Here is a 20,313-nt window from a genome sequence, read left to right as displayed (position 1 = left end):
TCTTTGTATTCATTGTGTACATTAATTGATTTAAGTTTATATGAACTAATTTGCAAAATTTAAAAACCCTTCTTTTTCACTTGTAACAAAGTGGACTTTCAAATATATTTTAGGTGGTTTTTTAGTTGTTTTTAGGTGGGTTTTTTTAGTAATTAATTATTTTTGCTCATACTTGCAACAAGTGTACTATGTATTTGGATCATATTTCGTGTTTATTATTATTATTATTAAAATTTGGACGTTTGTCTTTATAATGAGAGATACATATATATTTTTATCAATCAATATTGTTGCACGCCTGTAATTAACTTAGTAACGAGATTAAATAAAAGAACTTAGATGTCTCTGCATGGTAACACCTTTGTAGTAGTCGTTTGTAAATAAAGGTAGATGGTGTTCTTTTCGAAATATACTGAAGTTGTGTTTTAATTACGTTTACGTGAATTAACATCTGGTGCCGAAATACTCATACGAATCAGCGACTTGGAACTACGCCAAAAATTATTACGAATTACGCCAAAAGTTTTTTACGAAACTATTACCATTGCGAACTTTTACTATTGCGAACTTTGATCTCCACGAAAGAAAAATGGCGACGAAAGAAGAACAAGTGTCGCAATTGAAGCGGAAATGAAAAACTATTCGAGGAAACATAACTCGTTTCTCAACTGAGATTACAACATGACAAACGATACTTCGAATGACGATGTGGAATATGCGGTATGAAATGAAAACGATTGATAATGAAATCCATGTTCTTTTTACGGATGACGAATACGAAAATGACATTACCCAATGTGAAACTTATACAGAAAATGCTGAGCGCGTAATTTTTAAACCCCGAAAAAACATCCAAAATAAATTATCGCCAACTATTAACGCTAGCTTTAATCTTAATTTGGGCACTGAAAATGTCGATTTGGCGACTAATTCTGCTACTAATCCATCACTTGCTGGTCAGATAACACCTGTTAGCCCAACGTACACAGTGAAACTACCGACGATTAAATCAGAACCATTTGGCGAAGAAATTGAAAATTAGCAAAGTTTTTGGGAACAATTCCAATCTTCTGTAGACTCCAATCCAAGCCTTTCAACTATTGACAAACATGCGTTCTTAAGAGGTCATTTGCAAGACGAACCAAGACGTTTAGTTGATGGTATCAATATTGTTGCTGCCACATATGCAACCACTAAAAAGCTTCTAATGGATAGATATGGGAACAAAAATAGAATTATCCAAGCACATTTGGACTTTCTGGAAAATCTAACACCAGTACGCAACTCATCGGCAACAGCCCTAAATGAAACCTACATTGAATGTAATAGAAGATTGCAGGCCTTACGCGCACTTGGTGAAGACATTGACAGTTACGGTCGTGTACTAGCTCCAAAATTACTACGAGCGTTTCCAGATGACATTTGTATACAGTGGATCATTCATGCCCAAAGAGAAAAATTGGCTGAAGGAAACATTACGAAAATGATGGAGTTCTTATCACAAGAAGTGCAAGAAGCATTACTACGTCAAAAATAAAAGGTGATTTTATTGAACCATTTACTCCAACTACTGCCTTTAACGTAAATACTAAGTCCACTTCTGTACACAAGAAAAAGAATTATACCCCTTTTTGCCCCTTTTGTGAATCTTCTGGTCATTGGGCTCAGAAATGCGAAACCGAAACTGGCTATGATACTCTCATAGCAAAGTTAAAAGGCTCTAACCGTTGTTTCTTATGTACTAATAGAGGACACAGAATGACAAATTACCCTCGTAAAGATACTGCTCGCTGAACAAAATGCAAGAAGAAACACCACGTATCCATTTGTTCATCTGCACAAAACACTGCATTCCGAAATAGTGAGGTTCATCACATTAACATACATAAAACTAGCTTTACCCATTTACAAACTGCACGCGTGTATGTTACTGGCCCCACAGGTCTTACGAAGTTAACCCGATGCATTTTAGATGGAGGTAGCCAAGCAAGTTTTGTCCATGCAAGCCTCATTGACAAACTGAAACTCCCAATTGTAAGCACAGGGCAACTAAACGTACATGTTTTTGAATCTCCCAGTACTTCACGAAACATGCGACGATGTGTGCAACTCTCACTTTCAAGTTTGTGGAACAAAAACTCTGTTTCTATAACAGCTTTCGAAAGCTCCAACAGATATACCTCACACCCTGTTGCCCCTGCAGACGTTCTTCGATTTGCTCGAAGCCGAAAACTAACACTTGCAGACCCTCCAGGAGACGACAACTTACCCATCGAATTGCTGATTGGTGGCGACTATTATTGGCATATGGTCACTACGGAACCCCCGATTAAAGTAACAGAATCTGTTGGCATAGTACCCTCTATTTTTGGATGGATCCTTAATAGGTCACGAACACACACCACCATCAAACATGATTCATCAGTTCGCCATGTTTCTGTTCAAATTTCTGGTGATTGTTTGCACGACGAAGTGCGTTGCTTGTGGGAGTTGGATTGTATCGGTATCAAAGACACTCAAATCAGGAACAAAACTGTTCGAGAGAATGATATTATGAGAGAATTTCACGAAACCTACCAAACTGAGGGAAATCGTAGAGTTGTGTCTCTGCCTAGGAAGAGTACAAAATCAATTTTGTCTACTAACATAGCTACTACCGAAAAACGTTTGAAATCTTTCCAGAAGCGACTTGCATCTAATGATGCTGTGAAGAAAGAATACGATAGTTGTATGCTAAACTACATTGAAGAAGGTCACGTTGAAGTTTATGAGCTAGAACCTTCAAATTTAAACACTGTATTTTACCCACCCCATCATGCTGTCAAAAAAGTGAAACTTAACGAGACCAAATGGAGGATTGTGTTCGATGCCTTATTACATGATCCAGGAATGCCTTCACTGAATGATACTTTAGAAATCGGTCCAAATCTTTTACCTGAGACGATTGGTTGTCTACTCAGACTGCGAATGCACAAATTTGTAGTCACAGGTGACGGAAAAAAATCCTTTCTACAACTAAGCCTTCACGAAAGAAATAGAGATTCCACAAGATTTTTCTGGTACAGACTATCACAGGACAAAGCTAACCCATCTTTCACGGACGAAATAATTACTTATAGATTTACTCGTCTACCTTTCGGACTAGCATGCAGCCCATTTTTGTTATGTGCTGCAACACGCGAAGTAGCTTCAAAGCACGTACATGAATTCCCAATTGCTGCTCCCATGATCGATAAACATCTTTACATGGACGATTTTGTTGCTAGTGCTGAAACAGAATCTGAAATCGCCACACTGCATAAAGAAGTCAAAGAATTGATGCAATTGATTGAAATTCCAATGGAGAAATGGGCTACGAACTCCCCAATGCTTCAGAGCCAATTACGAGATCAAGATGAAGGATTCAAAACAACTGTTAAAGTTTTAGGCATAGAGTGGAATACAGAAAATGACACCCTCGGAAATACTTTCAAAACCTCTCTCTGCGCTGTTCAAGACAAACCACTTACAAAGAGATGGCTACTCCACTGTATTGCTAGCTTCTACGATCCTTTAGGACTGTTTTCTCCTTTTGTAATCTTTGGAAAAATTCTGTTTCAAGATATATGGATTCTAGGAATCAAATGGGACGAAATACTGCCCTCTAATTTGGCAACTTCATGGAATGCTGCTGTTGGAGAACTTGATGACGTTAGCTCCTTTCAAATTCCTCGATTTATAGGCGTTTCATCACACGTTCCCTTTACTATTCATGTGTTTTGTCACGCATCTAAACGAGCCTATGAAGCAGTTCTATACATAGTTAGTTCTCAAGGTGATCAAGCAAACGTGCATCTAGTGTGCAGTCGCAACAGACTTGCACCTATCAAGAAAGTCACTTTGCTCCGCTTGGAACTGCTAGCGGCTCTGATGGGAGCTTGATTGCTGCGATACTTCTGTGCTGAGACTAATATTCCTATGTCCAATGCAACATTGCGGAGTTATTCTCAAGTAGTTTTGGGTTGGATTTGCAGTGACCCAAATAAATGGATGACATTTGTTTCCAATCGAGTTACAGAAATTGTTTCTCATACTAATCCTTCCCAATGGAGACATTGCCCTGGAAAGGACAATCCTGGTGATATATTATCAAGAGGTACTTCACCATCAACACTAAGACATCTAGAAATCTGGTGGCATGGTCCTAAGTGGTTAATCAAACCTGAAAACTGGCCTGATTCTAAAAACACTTATGAAGATTACACTCACAACTTAGAATTAAAGAAGAAAGTGCAGACTCTTCACACTGTCATTTCTCTGCCAATTATCAATGCTGGAAACTACAGCTCTTACTTTAAATTGTTACGCGTGACATCTTGGATTTTTCGCTTTATTTACAACTGCAATACACAAGAAAAGATGGTTGGTGAATTGAATGCCACGGAACTGGATCAAGCTTGCAACTATTGGATACAAATCGTTCAGAAGGAATCTTTTCCTTTAGAACACGAAGCCTTGTCGAAATCAAATTCACTTCCCAAGAACTCAAAAATAGAAAAATTCAACCCACTTTTTGACAACAACTTAATACGTCTTGGAGGCCAACTACAATTTTCTGACTTATCAGAATCGGAAAAACATCCCATCTTATTGGAAGGTTCTCACCCTTTTACAAGCCTGCTCATACGCCGCACACACTTAAAAATGCACCATCTAGGAGTTAGGATTGTGCTTTCTCAGCTTCGTTCTAAATTGTGGATATTAAGAGCAAGACAAGCCATTAAAAAGATCATACACACTTGCCTTCCTTGCAAGATACTGAAGCAAAAGCGTGGTGAACAAATAGAAGCTCCGTTACCCGCTGAAAGAATTCAAAAGTCGACCCCATTTTAAACAACTGGAATTGACTTTGCCGGAGCCCTCTATGTCAAAAACGAAAAATTGGTTACAAAGGCCTACATAGTCATATTTACGTGTGCTGTAACTCGAGCCATCCACTTGGAAGTAGTGTCTAATTTGGGCACCGATATTTTCTTACTTGCACTACAACGGTTCATATCTAGACGTTCCCTTCCTCATACTGTGTACACAGATAACGCCACAACATTCGGCGCTGCAGACAAGGAGTTGAGTCCTTGTGGGACATCATATTCTCTTCCAAGGTGCACCAGTTTTATGCTCATCACAGCATGACATGGAAATTCATCGCCTCACGAGCGGCTTGGTGGGGAGGGTTTTGGGAGAGAATGATTGGTACTATCAAACAGTGTCTGCGGAAGACCCTTGGTAAAGCTAGGTTAGACACTACCGGTCAGGTCACGGTTATATGCGATATCGAAGCCGCCGTGAACAGCAGACCAATTGTCCATGAATATGGTATTACAGACGATCCGGACGAAGCACTGACACCCTCTCACTTTCTGATAGGAAAACGACTCACAACTATCTCTTCTGGCCCATCGAGTTCAGACTCTGATTTAACACGCATATAGAGAAGTCGTCAACAATTAATGGACTCCCTTTGGAAAAGATGACAGAGGGAGTATTTGATGGACTTGAGAACGTTTCACCATGTGAAGAACCCATCTAAAGGAACTGTAATCCGGGTCGGAGATGAGGTCTTGTTGCAGGAGGACGTCAGACCTCGACACACTTGGAGAAAAGCAAGCGTCGAGTCAGTGATCTTAGGCCGTGACAACAAAGCCCGTACGTGCATACTGCGTGTAAATGGAGGGACAATTTCCCGTCCCGTGCAGCTGGTCATCCCCCTGGAGGTCGACCAGGGCGGGGAGGATGTTGCAAGCCTGTAATTAACTTAGTAACGAGATTAAATAAAAGAACTTAGTAGTCTCTGCATGGCAACACCTTTGTAGAAGTCGTTTGTAAATAAAGGTAGATGGTGTTCTTTTCTAAATAATAGTTTGGAAAGTTGTGTTTTAATTACGTTTACGAGAATTAACAAATATCATTGTTTAATTTTAGCAGAACTTACAACAGCATAGCCGTCAATGTGTAAGTTTTAAATCATAAAGCATTTATTTATTGATACTAAAAGAAAGATCCAAACCAAAGTACCAATCTAGTTGAAAAAGAACATTTCAAATTATAATACTATCCCATTCCCTATGAAATAAAAATATGAAGATTTCAAAAATATTTTAAAATAAAACTCACCTCTTTAATTTGCATCAAAATATCGCGCGATATAAATATTTGAATAAGTGATGGATGCTGCATTATCTTTCGAGGACCTTGGACTATGTTAACCCGTATCACAATAAAATTTGCACAAATTATTCTTTTTCTACATATCGTTTTGATATCATTCAAATAAAATCTAACTAAGGCATGTTTTTATTTTTCAATTAAATAAATAAGATTTTAAACAGATTTTTTACTTCAGGGCATATAAATATTTCAAAAATATTTAGAGATCCGTGGTGAATGTTTTAACTCTTTACTTTATCATAAATTGGCCACCATTTTTAACCTTTATGTATATTGTTGTTTCACTGTGCTTATAAGCGACAAAACGCTATATTTTACTTTTGTATGCAATAACTTTTTGAAGTTAATAAATACAAAGATAAACAGTTCATCTAAAATCAACGAATAAATTATTTTTTATTTTTAATAATGTCTTGGCGTTTTATATATTACTTATTACATACATATAAGCATTACGTAAATTAAGTAAACAAATTAAACAAACAAGTTGAACAAACAAATCAAACAAACAAGTTACAGCAAACAGAAAAAACCCTTTATTTTCAATATAAATTTCTAATTAAATCGTCATAGTATTTCCCCTCAGTCATATTTGAAGTATATAAAAGTTCAACTTCTTATTCGTTTTATAAACATAATATGTAAATATTTACAATATGTTAAGAACATTTATTTCACATTCTCACAGATGGCGCTTAGCGCAGTAACGTTATTATTCCGACTCCATTCAGACACTGTAACGTTAACATTATTCCTCGTTATTGTTATTCAATATATTTTTCTCATATAAAGCGTTTTGTTTTGACTTATGCAGCTCATCTTATATGGATTAAAGAAATTGATATTTACGAATGAATGAATTACCATTGACAACGAGATTTTTTATTTTAAAATATTATTTTGTTAATTAATTTTATTTTATGTCAAAAATAGCCTTTATTAAGCATCTCACTGATGAATGGACTAATCTCCTTTTTAACAAAATCAACTGCAGAATAGTTAATGTTATCGCCTAAGTATTCAGGAGGTAGAATTTCTTTAGGTATGTACTGATGTAGTTGTCTCATATCGCTCCCATGGAAGTGGATCTATAAATAAAAAACATCATATTAAGTTGGTCATTAATCAAGTTTGTTTTTTATGATGAAACATGTTATTACTTCCAAAACACTACAAAAATAAAGGAAAACTACAGTAAATAAAGAGAAATCCAAAAGATTAAAAAAAAAATCGAAACAAACTATGGATGGTGTTTTCTAAACTAGGGAACGTTGCAAGCTCCATCAGGGTTCCCACGGTCCTTGAGAATTTTAAAAAGTGGTAATAAAAATAAAAGAAATTTTGACATTTTTATTTCTGTGTAGCCACCACTAAAAGATGTTTTCTAAAAAATATATATATTCACGAAAATTTCAGCACTTTACGATGAAAAAGCTTATTAAAACAAAAAAATATATTGTAGCTCCACCCTAAATTTACTACCACTTTTTAAATTTTTCAAGGACCGCGGGAACCCTGTCCATACCGTCTATACTTCCGGGTTACTGTTTCCGGCGTATTTTAAAGCCATTTGGCTCGCAACGTGATCATTGTGTTTTGAGATTCTTGCAAACGTGGTCTTTGATTACTTATTACTTGTGTTTACAATGCTAAAAGTGCTAACACTAACGTACGATGGTGCACAGCTTACAACAAGAACAAACAGTAATAAACAAATAGAAAGAGGCCAAATCAGGACTGCCAAAAAAAGCGAGTTATTCAAAATCTAGCAACCTTGTCATCTTTTTTTAATAATGTATCTATAAATAACTGAAACAAACTTTCACTTCAAACTCACCAGAATTACTTAATAACATTAATATCTTATGGAATACGTCAGATTTGTGCTCAAAAATTATCTAATTTACTTCTTTTATTGAAAACAAAATTAGAGCAGGTATTGAGCTCGAGACTGTTATTGTTTACATTTATATTGAAAACACCATCCGTAAAATCAGAAGAAAAAAAGTTCTAAATAAAGTCGAAATTTCGTTTGATTTTAGGGAATCCACAGCTTGTTCGAAATAATGAATACAATGGAGGCCACGTTTCATTCTTTGGTAAGAATGGACTTCCTCAATAATAATGAAATAAAACTGAAAAATAAATGTCATTTATAGAACTTTTATATTTCACCAGAGCTTCGAGACATCATCGAAAGATTAGCATGCATTAATTGACTTCATACGAGCTCGAATAAATCACCTGTTTGCGCAAACGGACAATCCACTCTGCGATGAGCCATCGGGCAACTGAAACAAATGGCATTACCCATCTATATTATCTATAGAAAGTATTTATAATTAGTTATGGTTAAAATCATTATAAAACAAAATAGTTTGTTTTCCGGGAAAAACTGGATCGTAGGACTTTGGGCCCATGTCAAAGAGGTCGTGAGTCCGAACCCCGCCGGCCAATGACAAGAGTAGTAAATGGTGCAAATTAAATCTGACTGGTCACAAAGTCTTCCATGTTCCAATAACAAATCAATGCAATGGGAGATTGATCTTTTTCTGGTTCAAATCAATAAACATTACTGTCACCTCACTTCTTCATCTGGTTACTGGCCCTTGAGCAACTGAGACTAATGACGTTAGGCTGACATACCCCGTTGAGAACCAATGATGTAAAGTTATTCAAAGTACCTGCCCGGGAAGCGGGCATCTCACTTTTTCATCTAATAAGTTTAGCCCTTAGGCGACTGTGACTATTGGCTTTAAGCTAAAGAGGGGGGAAGGAATACGGGAGAAGTCCCCTGTGTCAATGCTGACATAAGTACCATAAAGCAGAGATGCCAACTTGCTCTGGACAGCAAATATATATTTTAAAGTGGTAGTTTATCAATTGTGATTCTTGATTTAATAAATTCAATTTAGTACATTTTTATCCACTACTATTTCTAAATTATCCGTAGGCTTAGATAATTTATCACTTTATAGTACTTAAGTCATTCTATACCTTATAAAAAACAAGCAAAAGTAGTCAAATATTTGCAAAATTTATTTTGTATGTATTTACCGTTTTTTTAAATAATTCTGGCTTGTCCGGAGCAGTTGGCATCTCTAACATAAAGTGGTGAATTATATAAGCCTACGAATTGTTTAGAAATAGTGGTGGATAAAAATCTACTAAATTGAATTTATTAAACCAAGAATCACAATTGATAAACTACCACTTTGAAATATATATTTACTGTCCGGAGCAAGTTGCCATCTCTGGGTTACTGTAGAGAATAAGCAAAATTTTCAAACTTATGATTAAAAAAAAAACAAAAAAAGAAAACAGAAAGGTGAAGCTGAGAGTCTATTAACAAACTTTAAGACCAATCTTTTAGTTTTTCGAGGACAAAGGAACGATTCATGCATTATTAATTTTTTTTTATCATAGCTGCCTTTATCGCCACAACGATAAAGAAAAATATTTCTTAGTAGGAGCATTATTTATGGTTTAATTTATTGGATTAATACCGCAAAGGTTGCTAGAAAAATGTTTTATCCAACTTGTTGTTATCAATAATTAAAATCTTGGTAAGAATTTTAGTTAGGCAGTTCGTTGTTCAATTTCCAACAGAAAACCATCCCTTCTATTACCAATTTGGTAATTAAGCAGTTGCTTAAATAAGTCTTTTAGGTGTTAGGGTAGCAAATTTTCAATTTGTGGTATCTACCAGCATGTTATAACGCTAGCAAATACATTATATAATACTTCATCATTGCATCAGAATAAATTGTTAAACTAATTTTACTTTAAAATTATATAAAACACGTTTATTTCTGTAAAGTGGTTGCTAATTTAATTCAGAATATTTTTTTATTATTTATAAAAGTAATAATCAAGGTCTTTCTCTGCTCCTTTTTTTCAATTAAATGTGTTTTATAAAACACATTTAATTGAAGACGTAGTAGTAGTATAGAAACACATATTAGGAACTTAGTGTATCTCAGTAGTTATTAACTGATTAGATGAAAGTTCATACAACAAGACTGACAACAACAACCAAAAAAAAAGAATACGTGGAACTATTTTCTGAAATATGAAAGGATGCCATTTACACGGATACAAACCTGACGGTATACTTGTGGGAAAAAAATTTTAGGCCGATTGGTTAAAAATAATTTTACCTTAAAATATGGAGATGCCAACTTGCATCACTTTGTGGGAAAATGTTTATTGTGGAAAATATACGTGCAATACAAGAAAAAAAAGCAGATTTTCCTGAATAATTTTTGATCTTATGATCTTCACGTTCCAAAATTCATTCTCAATGGTACAAACGTGTGATCTCAAATGTATGCAAAAGAATAAGTGCAGACGATATTTTAAGTTACGAAATCAGACCCAAAAAAGTACTTTCTCGGAATAAACCTACCTTTTTTTCAGCGGATTCAGATTTTTGATAACCCAAAATATAGGGGAGTAGCCGCAATCTGGGAAATATGGTCCCAATAGAGAGCCCCAAAGTTTGGACCCCTTTATTGCCCATTGGCAAAATGGGTCTATGTTTGGATTTAATGGCGTCTTCACTTTTCAACTACAATAATCAAGAGTAATGGTAAACAGTGTGCATGGGTTGCCATGGTCACCGCTCCTGTTTGATAATTTATTTTATAATTCTTTTTTTCACTTTTAATTTTGTTATACATTAAGTGGGTGAGATTATTTTTGAGATATGGGACCAGAGAGATCCCATTAATACTACTTGAGTTGTGAATAAAAGAGAATTTCATCATTTGAACGATATTTTTGTTTTTATTGCTTTAATTAAGAATCAGAAATTCTAACCTACATGGAACTGGATCGTTTTTAATACCAATTCAGGTGAATATCACAAATAAAGAGGGTCCAAACTGATTGAAACGGTCCCAAAAGTTAAAGTTTAACCCCTTGGGTACGGTTGATTTAGAAAAGCATTTGTACAAAATCAGAATCAAGTTGCAATTAAATAAAAAGCGGTAACTTAAATGTAGTCGTTGCTAATTTGACAGACTTACTTTGCTTTTTCTTTAATTACTGTTAGTTTAATCATATATATAATCAATGTTAGTTCAAAGTATAACTAAATAGTTTTATTTTGAACAAAGTAATGGTGAATTAAATAAATCAAACAATTATAACTCCGCCCACAAATAAACCGCTAAAGAATTACTTTGATTACCAGTTTTATCTTTTTATCCTGATTGATACAGTTTCATGCTGTCACGTATTTGTGACAGTCGGCGCGAAAGGGTTAAGCAAAGAAACAAACGTTGCTAAGACCTAAACTTACCGGGGCTGAAAAAGCCAAAGAGAGCAGACGGGAATACCTTTAAGCGTTATACACAAACGGAAAAACGGTATACGGAAAGGATTCCGTTCGCAGACGCAAGCATGAAGCCCGTCTCTCACAAAAGTACCAAAGTGGACCGTAGGCTATTTTCCACGCAATATAAATGATTTATGCACTATTCAAGTAAAATTGAAAAAAAAAAAAACCCGTAACCCTTTGACAGTTAGGGAAATAAGCAGTTTTCGTTTCATAAATTCGAGTAGTATTACGAGCAAACAGTAGTCGAAAGTGGCAGCTGTTTTCCCCCGCCGTTCTTCCGAAAATGTCACCGTTCTTTGACGATGCCAACTGCTCCGCTTTCTGGAATTGTTATAATAAAGTGGTAGCAAATTATGTAGCAAATTTCGTTGGAGAAGGATAGTTATGCCTACTTTTTAATACAGTAACCAGTAGATTGTCGCTTTAACGTTTCATTTTATATGATACTTATGGATGGGTGGCCTAATGTAAACAATAACAAGCGTCCTTAAACCGAAAGAAATTTAGAAAATTTCCTGTGTATCCCTCCGCTCATGTTATGACTACGAGGCGATGTGTGAACAAGCCTAATATTCTATGCAGTTTTGTTATTGTAATTTGGGTTCAAATCTAAACATAATTGTACCATTCATAAGAGCTTTCAGAAATGTATTGATTCTCAGAGGTCGTAAGGCCAAAAAAAATTTAGGAAAGTTAATATCTCATTGTGAATAATTCTTAAGGTTTGCCATGTTTTGTATTTTATCCCTTATTTGGCTACATTTGAATAAAATGCCGTCAAAAATATCTTTAAAAATATCTTTTTAAGTTAGCCTAATTAGAAAATATTCTAATGATTATAATATTAATATGATAATGCTGAAGTTTAAAGGCTGAAAGAAAGAACTCGGTACATGTGAAATACTGCAAAAGATATGATGCAATAATATGATGGCGCGTTTTTTCAATCTGCGGCGTAAAAATATACCGGAAGCAGTAACCCGGAAGTCTTGCGAGTGCAATTTAACCACTAGCGCCACCACTCTTAGCTTTACATGATCACCCATCCATAATTTTTGATATTTAGTGGAGAAAAAATTACTTTAAGGGAAAAATACTAAATTGAAAGTAATTTGAATTTCGCAACCACTAGAAAATATTACTTTACAAAGCGGAGCAAGTTGGCATCTCTCCGATGCCGTAGATAGCTCGCTCACGCGTTTAAAAAATTTCTTAAAGTCTTCACAGTACATAAATAGTAGTTTTTACATACTTTAAAATAATAAATGATAATTATTAATAGTAAATTATAAATGATTATAATCAAGTGTATAAAAAATAGTTAATTATAAATATAAGACAAATATTAAATTGAAAGGACTAAATAAATACAACTAATGTAAAACTTTATGAAGCATTTAAATACAGTAATTACCTAAATACTCTGAGCAAAGTCTTCATCAGATTCAAAACTTGATAAGCTCTCTGCATCACAATCATAATCATCATCATAATTATCTAACTTTCGCTTAACAGCCATTTTACCTTACAAATACCCTAAAAAACGTCCCAAAATTAAATTTATTAAACCAAGAATCACAATTGATAAACTACCACTTTAAAATATATATTTGTTGTCCGGATCAAGTTGGCATCTCTGCATAGCGCCTGACCAGATCAGTTGGAGGAAGAAGTTTTTTGTGGCGGCTCTATTAGGCTGTAGTGCATTTGAAGAAAAAGAAGATGTATATTTTGGCACACCAATGAACATACTTGATGGTATTTTATGTTCATATGGAACTGGAACTACAATAATTTAGCGGGGCGTCTACACCGAAGAGTTTATCCCCTGTATGAAAGTTACCAAAGGGATAAATTACTTGAAAAAATCCATTTATACGATTTGGTCATTAAAATTATCTGGTATGATTCAGTTTTTTTATATACAGATCCAAATTTCTTTGGTTGCCAGTAGAACAAAATTATTAAACAAAATGTACATTTTTTGTACTTATTCAATAAATAGCAACATCAGACATATTAGACTGATATTGCTATCTAAGCAAATGATCAAATGAAGTGTTGTTTCTTGTGTATTTATTACGCTAACTTTGATTAATTCAAAAAATAATGAATAAGTCTCATAATTTCAAAGTTTGAAAGATTTCATTCCGTAAAAATGTATAAGTGGAAAATTATAAATTTACTTGAAACTCTCATTACATGTAAACCGTTAGTTCTATTGACTTTGTTACTATTCAGTGTAAAAAAAAAAAAAAATAAGGAACAATCCATCAATAGTCTAGACTTAAGTAATATCTAAAGTTTCCATTTTTGACATCCTCTCCCTCTCAAAACATTTCAAGATGATTCGATTGTTTGTTACTAAGATACCTACATATATAATATAACCATTCAAAAATAAATATATGCACGAAGAAAATTTTTGTAATCGTTAATACACGACTCAGTATATTTCTACGTTATTTTATTTCAATCATCTATCACTTTGGACGAAGCACAGCGCGAATTAGACTGCTGACTTGATATTGCATTAGTTATTTCCACGTGACGTATCTGTCCAATGAGAAGGCGCCTGTGGTCATCATTATCTTCAAATTTATTTTATTTATAAGTCATAAATCCAATTCGAATCATGGTTCGAAAGAAAATTTGAAGCATGAAGTTAAAATTGCAAGCAGCATAAAATGCGTAACATATTGCTTACCTTAAAATAAACTATCTTCTAAAACAGACACTGTGTTTCTCCCCCTTCGAGAAAAAAAAAACGAGTTTGAAGTTTTCAAGACACACGAGGAGGGGGGGGGATTCGTGCATTTGTTCCGGCTTTCATAGGCGATTTTTGTTATAATTATTACCATAGAATTCTTTTTCAAACATATACATGATTACCAAGACATAGTTCCTGAAGTCAGTTAGAGAGGCACCATGAAAAAAAAAAAAAAAAAAAANAAAAAAAAAAAAAAAAAAAAAAAAAAAAAAACTATGCGTAGAAATACAAACCATTGAATTTGAGAAAATAAGCTGTATAAAATCATTTTTGGATTAATTTATTTGATTTTAATAAATAGATCATGAAATTATTAGATTTAAAACCGAACTAAAAAATTATAATAATGGAATAAAAATTTTATTTTGTCCATTTTTAGGAAATAAATTGAGAAAAAATATATCTATTTGAATTATTTCAATAAAAATTTATCTAGTTTCAGAGTTATCTTCTTTCCTAGAGGCTTTGCAGAAAAGAAAACTTGTAGGGCCCCTCGCAATGTTAAGCGACGGCCCTGTAACAATAACATAAACAATCACCCAGTAACAATCGTGTTTTCTTATTTTAAACTGCACAAAGATGGCTAAAAAGCTGTTTAAACATTATTAAAAATGTAATTTTTTTTTTAAAAGATAAATGAATTATAATTTTTTTTCGGAACAGACTTTTGGAAGTAACATATTATTTTTATAACAAAAATGATTCAATAACAGGTACAAAATACCTGTTCCAGAAATTATTAAGCAAAGATTCTCTCGCCAATGTGTGCCAAGATTATTGTCAACAAAACTATTTATTCCACACCGTTTTCCGAAGCAACTTACTCTCGTAACCATAGTAACCGCAAGGACGTTTTCTGGCTAGACATGTCTGAAAAAGCTTTCCTGGATGCGGCGCATAACTACGATTTTATTCTTCAAATGTAAATAAGAAAACCTCGTCATGCAACAAGAACTATTTTAACTTTCTTCCTGACAATTAAGTTTGTGTTAACCATCAACGAGTGTCGATTTCGTAAGTAATTCCGATTTTTAACTAAATAAGTTTTAAATTAGTACAGTATAGTTCTTCTTTTTTTATTTAGCTAATACTTTCCTAATACTTTAGATATAATATTTACTACATTAAAATTTCGAAGTGCTCATTTGAGTAATCATTTTTTTGACGCTCTCGATTCTATTACAAATCCACCAGTTTCCATCTTTTTTCGGCAATTATTACTCCACATTTTATAATGAGTTTTTTAAATCCATATGTTTTTTCATACTAACGACACTCATATATTTACGATACACTAAATACGTTCGCATCTGTTCATTTTTTGACAAGTCGATTCCACCATTGTTTTTTAATCGATTTTTCGTCATTTATACAGATTTCCATACTAGTTTTGAAATTCAGATATTTTTCATACCATATTGTTAAGATAAGTAAAATTCGAATTGCTCATATGAGTAATCATTTCACGACGTCTTACGCACTAGAATTGCGTTGTTTTCATGATAAATTCGTGTCGTGTTTTAATCATGGTGTTCGGTAGTTATTGATTATTAAATTAATATTTTTTTTTAAATCCTTATATTTATTTAAGGATATTATTAAAATATCCCAAATTCAAATCACGCCTTTGAGTTTTTACTTTTTGACCCGATGATACCATCATTTTTTCGGCAGTTGCTGATTCTGATTTTCGTATGGTTTTTAAAATCACGATATTTTTAATACGATACTATTTATTACAACGCACGAATTTAAAATCACGCATTTCAGTAATCACTTTTTGAGTTAAAATCGTCTTAAATTCACATTTTTTTTGATGAGATATTTTTCTCCAGTTGTTTTTGCCACAGATTTCATAATTTTTGCATGTTCATGCTGTGTGCGACTTCAAAAAAGGAAAGAAACGAGCGATTTTCGTTTTTGAATGATAGAATATCTTATCTCTTATAATATTAAGATACTATATTTATTTAATATTATATAAAACTGTTATATTAATATTATATTTATATAAAACATTTTGTTTTACTTCTCATAAATTTTACAGAAGTGGTAAATTGACACAAAACTTCTCCAAAACGAAATGCAATTAATAATTTAAGAAAATTAATAATTTTAGAAAATTAGATTTTTTTAAGAAAAATTATAGAATATTTAAATACCATTTTTAATCAAATGAATAGGATTAAAAGAATATGTAGTAGTGTTTATTTATCCAAAAAACAAGTAGATAAACTGTTTCAAAATTTGATAAAAAAAAACAATGAATCCCCAGCTATAGAAATTAAATTCTATATAAAATCAGTGAGTTAATTGTATATTATTTTAAATAAATTTATTAAAAAATTTACTTTATTAACTTAATTTACTTAATTTATGTAATTTTTACCATGTGCTATTTCGGGATCGTCCGTGGCTAAAATTATGTGCAAAACTGGTAATTCATGTTTCTTTCTCTTTTATTTTTCTTTCTTAAATTAAAGTTAATTTTCTAAAATTATTAACTGTCAACTTCCTTAAGTTATCCAGTATAATATTACCTTACCCACAACCATTTACGGGCCCATCCTTGGTAATTAACAAATCAAATGCACTTCAGTATTGCAGAAATACACACGATAAAACAAAACCCCTTTCTTTACGCTTTTACCTCAATTTGCGCTTCTGTTTTCATATTTTGTAATCTGCAATCTTGTTACGAAAATATTTTAAATCATTCTTGAAAAATTTCCCGTTCATGTAAGTTCATTTAAATTTGCTACTCACTGTATAGGTTTCATTTTATGTTTTATTCTGTTTTTTTTTCTTTATATTTTATTTTCTGTTTTTACGTGATATTTTTACTTATTGTGTTCTATTTTATTTATCGTAAGTTTTTTGTAAATCCTTTTTGAGTGCTCCTCACACTATTGTATTGATATAATTTGCTTTGGCTTTACTGATACAATATTAGAAAGCACTCCTCTTTGCGGATATAATCGTGTGAGCTGATGAAAAGATTATATCTTTTATTTTCCGGATTTTTATAATCTTTTTTTTCCTTTTCTAGGATTTTTTTTTCTTTCCGGATTTTTATTATTTATTATTATTATTTTTCTTTTCCATTGTTCTGTAGTTTTAACATGTTTTCTCAACATGCTGAACTGACTCACTTAGGATTTATGAAGAAATGCAAATTTTTATGAAAACAAATTTTTTTTGTCTTATGTTTTTTTCTTTTTAATATAAAAATAAATAAAAGACACAAAAATTAGAATAGTAAATATTTTGTATAAAAAATTAGAGTAAAAATTATTTAGTAAAATTAAACTTAATTTTGGAGTAATTTAAAATTAACTATAAAATTGTTTTAAAATTTGAAAAGAAATGCGCTGGAATAGTAGGATTTATATTATTTTTTTTTGTACTACGCATAATTGGAAAAAATTAAAAATTATTTTTTCTTAATTTTGTATTGAATCGTATTGTTCATCTAAGAAAAAAAAATCTTATTGAAATATCTTTTAACATAAAAAGTTTCAAGCCATTTTATAAGTAGTTTTCGTACTTTTCAAAAGAGAACTGAAAATGATAAGAGGTTTTCTACAAATTTTACTATGTATTTTAAATGTTTATTTTTATTTAAATTTTTATTATGTATATTTTTATTACGCATTATTCATGTAGTATTTTCATTAGTTGCCAAATGCGTTTCACTATAAAATTATGAAAAAATAATTTTAAATTTTTTCCACACATACGCCCTACAAGAAACTACATTTAAATACTCATATGTTGCGCATTTTTTAATAATTTCTTTTCAAATTTTGAAACACTTAGTTTGTAATTAATTTTATACTGCTCCAAAAATTTTGTTTCATTTTGTTGAATATTTTTTAATTTATAGCAAAAAAAAAAACTAGTTTTTATGAAAATGTTTTATATTTTCACAAATATTTCAACTAAATTTAAGCAATGTCGAATCCCGCAGTGGACTGATCGTTAAGACACGGTTCCCAGCAGATCACCGAAGTCAAGCATCACTGGCTGCTGTCAGTGTGCGGGTGGGTGACCGATTGGATCAGTCTGCGTAGGGACAGAGAGTGTGCGATATGGGTCTTCGTTAAACTGTTCTACCGTAAAGTGCTCGATTTCGCGTGCAGGTCGTCTTGCTACCGTCGTGGGTGACATGCCCTCTGCAGAGGATCAAAATTGTGATGGCATGTCGTCGAATCATCCTCAGGGATGTTTCCCAGACCGTCGCCAATAGCTCTTTGTGCAGTTCCAGTGCGACGTAAATGAACAACGACAACAGCAAGTAATGTCGAAATGCTTTTTTTAAAATTAAAGCTAGCCAAGTAGTCGTTTCATGAACTAACAAAAATCAGGTAACTATAACATATGCCCTATAAAAACATGAGTCCCTAAAATATTTTTTTCCAACTACAGCACTGATAACGCATGTTATTTTAGAGAAATGAATGACAACAAAAACAATGATTTAGAGGTTAAATGCATGAGAAAACGAACACTATAGTATTTTCATTCCTTAATTATGTTTTTATAATTACAGATAGATTTCTTATAAAATCTCTTTATTATAGCTTATTTTGAAAATCTTTCAAGATTTCGAGAAAAATCCATCATTACAGTCTCAAAGAAGGAGAGAAGTGATTTCTAACACAGCAATTTTATTCAATTTATGTAAATTTTTTCATGAAAATAGAACTAGGTCCTATTGTTTTTTGTTTTCTGTTTGTCTTCCATTTCTACTAGATGCATTTACCTACAAGTTAGTATAGTTATTTCATTTATTTTTATTTATTTATTTTTTGTGCGACGATACCGTTTTGAGATAAGCTAAATATAAAAAGTTGTAGTTTGGATTTTTTAAAGTTTCAATAGCTACATCTATAGCTAAAGTATCTACTAAAAGCATTAATATTCTAGGAAATAATCAAGATTATGGGTTAGAAATCTTGTCCTAATAGTGACCTTTAATATTCAGCCTAGAAATTATAGGGGTGTTGTTGTTTAATTAAGATTTTCAGGGCAGAAAATGAGCAGAAACTGAATTTTTCACTAAATTTGACACAGCATAACTCTGAAAAGCAACAGTGCCCCATGGAAACGAGTGCATGCCCGTAACTCTAGGCAGCGATATACTAATAAAATAATATAACAAAACAAAACTTTGGGATGTTGTTGATTTCTTCAGATAAATCCCTTAAAATATATTTGTATATCACTTTTAAGGAAACGACCTATTTCTTTTAAATTTTCTACAGAGGAGGGAAAAAAATTTTAGGAGCTCAAATTTACTTAGTATTTACTTTTCACAACTTACATCAATACAAAAAAAAATCAAGTTAATAAAAAAAATACTGTCAAAATTTCAGATTCTTATCTGATTTTGAAATTAATGGCTCCAGTCAGAAGGAGAAAATTTTAAATTTCAAACTTATAAGTTTATGAAACCATCATTTATTGTTTTACAAAACTGAATCGTCATAAAAAGAGGGATTTAGATATAATGCGGTTCTTTGACTCTTTTAAACTCATTAAGTAATGACGCAAGTTTTTGAAATATTTTAGTGCAACAAATGACTTGGGAATAACATTGCAATTCTCAAACACTTTTCAGTAGATTTGAGAAACCTTAGCTAGCACTCATTCATTTTTTTTCGTTGAAACCACGAAAAAGAACCAAAAATCTTTTTAAAATTATGGTTGTAATCTAGACTTCACCTGGTTAACTCTATTATGCCTAGACACAAAACACTTAGTGGAATAAAATGGTAGTACATATCCTGTTTATACAAAGTAGATATTTCATTCTGTTGCCTACCACTTTAGCTTTAAAAGAGCACTGCAGGTTGCTTGATCTGGAATTTGATGAGGTACCTGCCCGCGGTAGCGGGCACCTGACCTCTTCATCTGAAAATGCGCCCTAAGTCAACGGTGACTAATGGCATGAAATAAATATGGAATTCCACAGATGAAAATCTGTGGG

At 32.6% G+C, this 20,313-nt stretch overlaps 2 protein-coding genes and 1 long non-coding RNA gene across 4 annotated transcripts in view; all 3 read left to right on the top strand.

Annotated features, from left to right (window-relative positions):
* Positions 1-2,091: 2,091 nt before the first annotated feature.
* On the top strand, positions 2,092-3,921 carry LOC107437383 (uncharacterized). Its single transcript, XM_016049370.2, has one exon. The coding sequence runs from the start codon at positions 2,092-2,094 to the stop codon at positions 3,919-3,921; it is 1,830 nt and encodes a 609-aa protein (XP_015904856.2).
* A 36-nt stretch (positions 3,922-3,957) lies between these two features.
* On the top strand, positions 3,958-4,872 carry LOC107437382 (uncharacterized). The gene has a single exon (XM_016049369.3). It carries the CDS (start codon positions 3,958-3,960, stop codon positions 4,870-4,872), a length of 915 nt encoding a protein of 304 aa, XP_015904855.3.
* A 10,269-nt stretch (positions 4,873-15,141) lies between these two features.
* Positions 15,142-20,313, top strand: part of LOC107437385 (uncharacterized) — a 14,043-nt gene continuing 8,871 nt past the window's right edge. Inside the window, exons 1-2 of one of the 2 annotated variants that reach the window (XR_011637662.1) lie at positions 15,142-15,335; positions 18,905-19,092. This is a non-coding gene — a long non-coding RNA (uncharacterized lncRNA). The remainder of the gene's footprint in view (positions 15,336-18,904; positions 19,093-20,313) is intronic. The other variant, XR_011637661.1, reaches the window with a different exon arrangement.

Source organism: Parasteatoda tepidariorum, chromosome 9 (genome assembly GCF_043381705.1).
Source record: "Parasteatoda tepidariorum isolate YZ-2023 chromosome 9, CAS_Ptep_4.0, whole genome shotgun sequence".
NCBI lineage: Eukaryota > Metazoa > Arthropoda > Arachnida > Araneae > Theridiidae > Parasteatoda > Parasteatoda tepidariorum.
This window is presented reverse-complemented; position numbering and strand designations above follow the sequence as displayed.